Genomic DNA, 9677 nt, shown 5'->3' with positions numbered 1-9677 from the left:
ATTACAGCCGGGCACGGTGGCCCACGCCTGTCATCCCAGCGGCTCGGGAGGCTGAGGCAGGAGGATGGGAAGGTCAAAGCCAGCCTCAGCCAAAGGGAGGCCCTAAGCAACTCAGGGAGACCCTGTCTCTCAATAAAGAATTTAAAAAGGGCTGCAGTGTCGCTCGGGGGCTAAGCCTCCCTGAGACACAACCTCCAGTACCAAAAAATAAATAAATAAAAATAAAGACGTCTTTCCCCCCTGAAGTCACTGTGGGAAGGAGCTAGTTTTTCTCTTTCCCATTTTCTATTCTGAGCATTGATTTCTCCTTATTAAGCAACAGATTTTCTAATTTGAGTTATTGGCATATTTGATAGGTTTTTTTTTTCTCTCTCTCTCTCCCCTTTTGGGGGGAGGATGTGATTCTAGAATAAATATCACACATTAAAAAAAAAAGAAGAAAAAAAATAATAATAAAGCCAATCTGTCCTCATCCTGCGCCTTGCCTCCCGGGGTCACATCGCAGGGTGGCCTCAGCTCTGCTCCTAGGGGCTGGGGACCAGGGGTCAGAATCAGGATCGGGGCAAACACACCAACTGCAACCTGACTCCCCCTCCCCATCATGCGCCCATATCTGGTGACATCTTTGTGTCATTGAATATGCCGCAGCCTGTCTGAATGTCTGATTAGCATGCGGCTCCCTGGGAACGTGTGCAGAGGCTGTCAGGAAGCGGAGGTGCTCTCTCTGGTTTTGGGGGTCATTTCTGAGCACAGAAGGTGGCCAGCTTCAGTGAGCCCTCTGCAGTCTCCATCTGGGGACCCAAGACTGGCCCAGCCATGAGAGGTACCCAAGAGGGTCCCTGCCCAGTGGCTGAGGGTCACAGGACAGTGGGGACCCCTGATGTGGCAGGCTCAAGGTAACTTTCCAAAAGGGAAGGATCTGTGCAGAGGAGGGAGGTGACCTGCCCGAGGTCTCACGGAGGCTGGACCTCAGGGAGGGGGCTCTGGGCTGTCCCCAACTCTGAGGCAGGGTGCCCAGAGGGGGTTTCTGCAGACAGGTACGTCCCCCAGCCTCAGGCCAACCCACAAAGGAGCAGAGAGGCCCCTGGGGACCCTGCGGCAGCCAGGGGAGCAGTGGGCAGGGCTAGACCCAGCTTCCTGGAGGGTCCCAGGAGGAGGAGAGCCATGACATAAAAGTCAAATCTCTTAACTGTCTTTAAGTGCCCTCCACAACGTACCCATCTTTTTTTTTTTTTCTTTTATGGTACCAGGGATGGAACTCAGGGGCCCTCGACCCCTGAGCCCCGACCCCAGCCCTATTTTGTATTTTATTTAGAGACAGGGTCTCCCTGAGCTGCTTAGGGCCTCACTAAGTGGCTGAGGCTGGCCTCCAACTTGCGATCCTCCTGCCTCAGCCTCCCGAGTCGCTGGGATGACAGGCGTGAGCCACCATGCTGGGCCACTGTACCCATCTGTGGCCCTTTCGATACCCACAGCTTAAAAATAGCAGGGACTACTTACTTGGGTCCTGAATCCGCTTCTGGGACAGGACTCGGCCATGGAGGCATGTCCCCAACCCACCAGGTGTCAATGGGGTGAGGTCAGCCAGGGCTAGAAGGTTCCGTTCCAAGATGGGACACCCACAGGGCAGCGAACTGGGCCTGGCTGGTCAGGGATCTGGCCCTGAAGACCCGGGGCTCGTCTTCCTGTCCACGAGCTGCTTGGGCTTCCCCACAGAATGGCGGCCGGCTTCCAAGATGGAGAAGCAGAAGAAAATTTAAAAAAAAAACACAAAACGTAAAAGCAGCCAATGTCTTCAGGTGGGGGTTCAGATACGCTCACGTCCTACTTGTCCAGAGGCTGAAACCCAGGGGGCAGGGACACAGACCACCCCTCCACCAGGGAAGAATCACACATGGGAAGCGGTCCCAGATCCCAAGACTGGGTTCAACACCCCCCTGGGCCCCCAGGACTAGGCCCAGCCCCTTCCAGACTGTGGTCTGTCACCCACCCCAGCAGAGGTCCTGTCCTGTCCTCTCCCCAGCACTGGCCAGATAAAGGGCAGGCGCTCCGTGGTTGTTTAAAAGGGACCGAGCAGCCCAGTCCCTCAACCTCAGCACCCATCGTCACCAGGATATAGGAAAAAGAATATGAAGCCTTTATTGATAAATAGGTTACATTAAAATTGAATAATGGCTGATCAGAGAATAAAGATCCAGAGAAAAATCACCATCTCTGCCCACCCTAGCCTCTACCTCTCGGCCTCTACCTCTCAGCCTCCTCTACCTCCTGGCCTCTACCTCTCAGCCTCTACTTCTCTGCCTCCACCTTCTTGCTGCGTGCTTTGGAGGATGGGGACTTGGTGGGCAGCCTGGGCTTTCTCAGGCCCTCAGGGGCCTCTGTCTTCCTGGCCACAGCTGAGGGGACAGGTGTGGACCCATCACCCTTCCGAGGGACAGCAGCAGCTTTGGGTCTTGATCTCTGCCCAGGCCCCTGGCCAACCTTCTCTTTAGGGGTCTTGGCTGCCATCTTCCTTCTGGGTGGGGAGGAGACTCCACTCTTGACCTGCAAGAAGCAAAGTCAGGGACAGGGAGACAGAGCTGGGTGTGCAGCTCGGAGCCCACGTGGGTAGGATGGGAGGCCAGGATGGGAGGCCCGGATGGGAGGCCCGGCTCAGAGGCTCTGGACAAGTGACCTCATCTCCCCTCCCCTCAGCCCCTTGGCCATGAAACAGGGAGGGCCACCCCCCAGAGGGGAGGAGAGCAGACTGCGGGTTGGGGGGAGATGGACCAGGGTTCCCCCACCCGGGCTGATCCCTGCAGGGCTCGGGTGTGGGGTGCCCGAGGTCGGCCTGCTCAGGGCGAGAGACAAGACCCCGGGGGTCACCCAGGTGCCCACCTGCCCGTCAGCGGGCTTTGAACCCGCGTTCTTCACCTCTGAGCTTGCGTTCTTCACCTTGGGTCTCCCACAAGCCTCTGCATCTGGAGCAGGTCGGGGGGACCGTCACGGGGGAGGGAAGAGTCAGGGCCTCTGGACCCCCCCCCAGCACTGGCCAGAGCCTTGGACCCCAGATGCCCTCCCCGCACGGTGGACAGACTGAGCTCGCTGCAGACCCCCCACAGCGCCCACCCCTCCGTCTCTGGGCCTCTGCACGTGATTTCCTGGGGCACCTCCTCCAGGAAGCCCTCTTGGATTCCTGCTTCAGGGACCACGGGGGGCTCTGGCCTCCCTGGGCTCCCTCCTTCCTAACGCTTAAGCTGCCTTCGTAACCCCATGGGCCACCCCGAGCTGTCCGTCAGGGTTCACAGGGGAGCCCCTGCCCCACCCCCCACGGTCCCTGTCCCCGTCCCCGTCCCTGTCCCCCACCCACCTGGCTGACGCCTCTTGCCCTTGGCTCTTCCCTTCTCACTGGTCCCATTGGCACTGGAAGGGGCCCGAGTGGCCTTGGCTGTCTTGGGGGGAGGCTTGGTGGCCTCGGTGTCCTTGGCCTCCCCGCGGCCTCTCTTGGGGACCTTCTGGTTGGCTGGCCCTGGCCTGGGGACGGTCCTCGCTGCCTGGCCAGAGCTGGACGCTTCCTTCTGCTCCACGCCTGGTTTCTTGGAGCCCTTCCTGACAGCCTCCCTGGGCCTCCTGGGGACCTTGGGGACCGACGTCTTCCTGGCCTGGACTTTCTTCTTGTACTTGGGGACCAGCTGGAGGGAGGGAGAGAGGGTGGGATGGTACCAGAACCAGCTCGGGGTGTCCCTGCCCCGCGCCCAGGAGTCCTGAGAGGGTGTGGGCGCGTCAGGGGGTGCGGGGACTCCTGACCTGGCCTCCCGGCCCCAGCTCTGAAGGGATTGCCACCTCCAAACCCTCTCAGCACCACGTCACCCCAAAACTGGAACCAGGCTCCCAATCATGCCTGACGCTGGGCACAGTGGCTCACGCCCGTCTTCCCCACTCCTCGGGAGGCTGAGGCAGGAGGATCTCAAGTTGGAGGCCAGCCTCAGCCACTTAGCGAGGCCCTAAGCAGCTCAGGGAGGCCCTGTCTCTAAATAAAATCTAAAAAGGGCAGGGGACGGGGGCTCCTCCAAGCTCAAATCATTTATAGGGTCAGCGTCCTTTTTCGGGCTTGTGTTTGTTTTTCATTTCTCATTTTGAGATGGGGCCTGGGCTGGCTTGAATCTGTGACATTCCTGCCTCAGCCTCCGGGGTCCCTGGGGCTACCGGCCTGTGCCACTTTGTGCAGCTATTTTAAGTCTTTTATCTTTTCCTCCATTATTGGGGGGTTGAACCCCCAGACAGCTAACCACGGAGCCACATCCCCCGTCCTCCCCACTTTTCCCATTTTGAAACAGGGTTTGCCAAATTGTCGAGGCTGGCCTCCAACTTGCAATCCTCCTGCCTCGGTCTCCCGAGTCGCTGGGAGTACAGGCGTGTGCCACCGCGCCTGGTGTGTCCTTATTCTTAAAGGGCAAAATTAAGTGAGGCTTTACTTATATCACTTTGTAAACTTAAATGGAGAATTACGTTATTCTTTATACTAAGGAAAGTATAATGGTGGCTCATGCCTAAACTCCCAGCAACTCGGGAGGCTGAGGCAGGAGGATCGCAAGTTGGAGGCCGGCCTCAGCAACTCAGGGAGATCCCGTCTCTAAATAAAATATCAAAAGGGCTGGGGACGGGGCTCAGGGGTGAAGCACCCCAGGGTTCAATCCCTGGGACCAAAAACAAAAGAGTGAAAATTAAAACCCACGGCTCCCCCTTCCAGACTGGCAAGGCTGGCCTCGGGGAGTCTGACCTCGGAGACTTCAAAGTCAACGTCAAGGTCAATAAAAGTGCTGAGGGGATTGCTACCCTCTATGGTCAGCCAGGACCCTGAAAGGACCCCTCTCAAGGGTCCTGCATGTGGCACTGGGGGTTAAACCCAGGGGCACTTCACCACGGGGCTACATCCCCAGCTACATCCCTCCGTGTTGTTGAGGCTGGTCTCTAACTCGCGATCCTCTAGCCTCAGCCTCCCAAGTTGCTGAGATGGCAGGCGTGTGCGCCATTCTGCTGGGCTTCGGCTGACTTTTCTAGTAGGAAGAAAAAAGAGGTTTGGGGCCATTAAAGGGGTCAGCCACTTACTGGTTCTTGAAAGCTCAGAAGAGAAAAATAACCAAGGAACCTGAGATACACAAAAATAAACCAAGCCAAGAGGTGACAGGGAAAAGCCTCTTCCGCGTGGCTGCCCGGCTCTAAAAGCCCTTCGGCCTCCTGCCTCTGCGCAAGACGGAGGAGCTCGGGGCTCCCCAGGGCCTTCCATTTAGGGGAAGATGGAAGAAATAACTCGGGTTCGCCCCGCACCCCTCCAGGCGCATGGGACGTAGTGAAAGCCTGCGTTCCCAACCTTGCCTGGCCCCTCCTGCCCTGGGGACTTTGGTGACCACACTTCTGCTCCTAGTCGGCCTTGTGAATCTCACCGAGTTGCTCAGGGCCTCGCTGAGTTGCTGAGGCTGGCCTCCAACTTGCGATCCTCCTGCCTCAGCCTCCCGGGTCGCTGGGATGACAGGCGTGGCCACCCCACCCACCCAGCTAATTTCACCTTCAAAATTCTGGTTTCCCTTCCCACCAAATCAGGGTCAGTGTTAGTACCCAGATTCAGTGTCCTGTCCCATCTGTCCTGTAGGTGACGGCTCCTCCCCTCAAACACTGTTCAGGTGGTTCTGTTAGAGGTTGGACCTCTGCAAACGGGTCCAAGGGAAGAGATGAGAACATGAGGCTTCAACTCAACCCCAAGGACCAGAGGAGTCGCTGTCTGTCCCCACAAGATCAGCAAAGACTCCAAAAGAGGCAGGTGTGTGACGCTTTATCTCAAAATAAAAAAATAAAAAAGGCTACAGATGCAGGTCAGGGGTAAAGTGCCCCTGGGTTCCATCCCCAATATCAAAAAATAGAAATAAACATGTAGCCGGGCATGGGGGACGCACACCTGTCATCTCAGCGACTCAGGAGGCTGAGGCAGGAGGACCGCAAAGTGGAGGCCAGCCTCAGCCACTGACTGAAGGACCAGGGATCCCATCCTCTGCTACAGTGAAGGTGCCCAGGACTTAGAGCCAATATAGCAGACATGGTCTCTGACCTCTGAAAATGTCCCCAAAAAGCAACGAAGACACATACTGCCCACAGGGTGACCAGGAGCCCAGGGGAGGTCCCTGAGAACAGCCTCCCTGGAGGCTGGACGTGCAGGAAGAGCAAGCAGAGCGGATGAGAGCCGTGTGGTCTAGGACGGCAGCATGTGCAAAGGCCCTGGGGCCTCCCAACTCCCCACTCACTTTGAAGCTGCCGGTGGCACCCCTGGCCCTGGAGTTGACCGGCCTGGTGAGCAGTCCTCTCCGCATGCCCGTGTCCAGGGCCTGCTTCAGCAGGTATTTGAAGCGCCCGGCGTCCGCTGCCGTCGGGTACTTGCTCTGGATGTAGACTTTGATGGCCACCACCGACATGCCCCGCGACATGCCCCGCGGCTGCTCCCTGGCCTTCAGCGCCTCCAGCACCATGCGGAGCATCGTGGGATTCCGGCGGAAGACCCAGTTGTAGCTTTGGCCTGCGAGGGACGGCAGGACCTCAGCCGGTGCACCCTGCAGTCTAACCGTCTATGCACCAGCTGCTGCAGAGCCCCATGGGTGGAGGGTCAGGGCTTTTTGAAAAAAAATAAATAAACGGGGCCAGTTGTCCAGATGTAATCACCGATGCAGAGGACGCCCGGGGGGCTCTGGGGGACAGCCACAGGGGCGGTGTCTGCAGAACTCAGGCTGCAGGGCTCGCAGCCTGGTTTCTTTTACCCATAAGCCATGGGGCGGGGAGGACGCATCCCACCAAAATCTGCTCGTGGGGATCTGGGGGTGTGGCCCAGCGGCAGAGCTCATGCTAAGGGGAGCCACACCCTGAGCGTCATCCCCGGGGCCCAAAATAATGTGCATATATTTATATACAATATCCCAGCGGCTCAGGAGGCTGAGGCAGGAGGATCGAGAGGTCAAAGCCAGCCTCAGCCAAAGAGAGGCCCTAAGCAACTCAGGGAGACCCTGTCTCTAAATAAAATGCAAAATAGGGCTGGGGAGGGGGCTCTGTGACTGAGGGCCCCTGGGCTCAATCCCCAGTATTTAAAAAAAAAATCAGATTAATGGCTGTTAAGGGTTAGGGGTTTAGAGGTGGCGATGGGGACAGACTGGTAATTGGCACAGATTTTCTTTTTGTGGAAATGAAAATATTCTAAAAACTGAACGGATATGTGCTGGATGTACTCAGAGCCGTTCTCTTTAAATGGGTGAATCATGTAGTTTGTGAATGATCCCCAAGTTATTTTTTTACATTTTAGTTATTATTTATTTATTTACATCTCTGGGACTGAACTCAGGGACACTCAACCCCTGAGCCCCGTCCCCAGCCCCTTTTTATATTTTATTGAGAGACAGGGTCTCGCTGAGTGGCTTAGAGCCTCACTAAGTCGCTGAGGCTGGCCTCCAACTTGCCAGCCTCCTGCCTGAGCCTCCTCCCTGACTGGGATTATAGGCGTGAGCCATGCACTCAGCATCATTTGCAAAATCTAGGACTCCCCACGGGAATCCCCTGGCTGCAAAAGACTTTTTAAAATTTGTTTTTTAAAGTGGGGGACAGAAACGGGAATCTGACCCCAAACTCGAGACCTAGAAGCAAATTGTGGAGAGGCCTAACCCAAGGCCCCCTCTGCAGGCCTCCGGGGGGAAGGAGCCCAGGGCCTGGGATTGCTCTGGGTGGGACGCAGCCTGGGAGCCGGGACGCCCGGGCTCAGCCCCCTGTGGGCCTCAGTCTTCCCATCTGCCCAGTGGGGATGGGCACCTGCCCAGGCTCTGGATGAAGAGTCCCCCAGCCCACCTCTGCAGCACCTCCCACCCCAGAGAGCCACCCCCAAGGGTGTTCCCTGGGCCTGTGTCCTCCCCCAGCCCTCATTCAGCACTTATTCCATGCCTGCTGTATACCCAGGTGCCCAAAGCAAAAGCCATGCCCCCCTCAACCCGGGCTCCATCTCTCCCAGGGACCCTGTCCCTCCCTGTAGCTACCTCGAGGTCAAGTGGCCAGGGGCCTGGAAATCGGGGAGCCTGGCCCGGCATCCGAGGCCCCTGCTCCGTCCCCTCCACCTCGATGCCAGGCAGCTGTGGCCGGGCCTCCTCCCCCCACCAAGGCTGGCGATGGTTTGCAGCTGGGGAGACGCCATTGGCCTCTGAGGCCTCCCTGGGCCGGCCTCAGCCCCAGGCCCAGGCCTCCCTGCCTCTGCTGGGGCATGAGGTCTTTGGCCAAGTGGTCGGCTGTGGGGACACGGCTATGGGGACGGTGCCAGGGCCAGAGTGGGACAAGGGAGGACTGGGGGGAGGGGGAAGGGCTCCCAGGAGGGGCCCCCCTCTCTTGCTTACCTGGCTTCTCAGAACCAGAAGGCCCAGATGACCTGGCAGGGGCGCTAGAGGCGGCAACGCTAGGAATTCCGCTGGGAGCCATCAGACGGGACGCAGGCCCAGACGTGAGGACGCGGGGCCGCCTCGGCCTCCACTTATACCTTCCTCAGCCCCGCCCCTCCAATTAGCCCTGATGAGGCGTGGCCCACCCAGCAGCTGATCAGGCGGGAGGGTGCAGGGCTCCCAGCAGCTCCTTCGGCCCCAGAGTCCTGGCTCTGCCACCCCGTCCTGGGTCGCTTGGCCTTCCCTGGAGCTCAGCCTCGACAGTGAGATGAGGACCCCAGAGCCTGAGGCCACCCCCCACAACCTCTGCCCACCAGGGGCTGGAGACAGGGATGGGGAATTGGTAGCACCTGAGTTTGTGGGCGACCATGGAGGCCCTTCAGTGCCAGGGTGCGAGATGAGCTGCTCCAGCCTGGGCCACTGTTCCCAGGCCACCCCCGGCCTCTGTTTCTCAGAAAGTTGGAGGCGTGTGGCCACAGGGGCTTGCCTAGATCAGATGTCCCCTCAGGACGCCTTGAAGCTAAGGCCCTTCTATTCTTATTTTATCCTAGGGACTGAACCCAGGGGCACTTTACCACCCAGCCACCCCTCCAGCCCTTTCTATATTTTTATTTTGAGACAGGGTCTTGCCGAGTTGCTGAGGCTGGCCTCCAACAAGCGATCCTCCTGCCTCAGCCTCCACAGTCGCTGGGATGACAGGAGAGCACCACGTTGCCCGGTGCCAATACCTTCCTTTTGTCTTGTCTTTTGGAGATAAAAAAAATAAATCAGGAAGGGGGTCAAGGAGTGGCTCAGCAAAAAATCTTAATCAATAAGGATCATGTCCATTGAGAGAATGGATAAGAGGCAAGAGGAGACCATGCACCCGAAAAGACGACAGGGGACTCTGGGCTCATCCTCTTGTTGGCACTCGAGAAATTCAAACGGAGACGGTTCTCAGATACTATTTTCCCCCATCAAACTGACAAAAGTTGAGATGTTGGCAAAGACGTGGGCCTGGCAGCCCCTGGCGGGGTGTAAATTGGAGCAGGGCCTCCTGGGGGAGGTGATCCCGGGGGCCCAGCCACTCCACGGCTCCCTCCTCGGGGCTCAGCTGTATTATTTGGAAAAAGGAAAAAAAAATATAGATTTATATATTAGAAGTAACTTCCACGAGGCTCGCAGGGTCCCGGTTCGATTATTTCGGGCCTGGAGACTATTTTTGCAACCGTTTAAGATGACGAGGTGGATTCCAACGAGGGTGAC

At 57.7% G+C, this 9677-nt stretch overlaps 1 protein-coding gene across 1 annotated transcript; it reads right to left on the bottom strand.

The window, feature by feature from the left end:
* Positions 1 to 2116: 2116 nt before the first annotated feature.
* LOC107150141 (histone H1.8) lies at positions 2117 to 9677 on the bottom strand. The gene is made up of 6 exons (XM_048787148.1): positions 9298 to 9677; positions 8391 to 9176; positions 6276 to 6544; positions 3350 to 3671; positions 2878 to 2960; positions 2117 to 2544 (listed from the first exon to the last, which is right to left on the bottom strand). Exons 2-6 carry the CDS (start codon positions 8470 to 8472, stop codon positions 2290 to 2292), a joined length of 1011 nt encoding a protein of 336 aa, XP_048643105.1. The 5' UTR covers positions 8473 to 9176; positions 9298 to 9677; the 3' UTR covers positions 2117 to 2289.

Source organism: Marmota marmota, unplaced genomic scaffold (assembly GCF_001458135.2).
Source record: "Marmota marmota marmota unplaced genomic scaffold, marMar, whole genome shotgun sequence".
Classification (NCBI taxonomy): Eukaryota; Metazoa; Chordata; class Mammalia; order Rodentia; family Sciuridae; genus Marmota; species Marmota marmota.
This window is presented reverse-complemented; position numbering and strand designations above follow the sequence as displayed.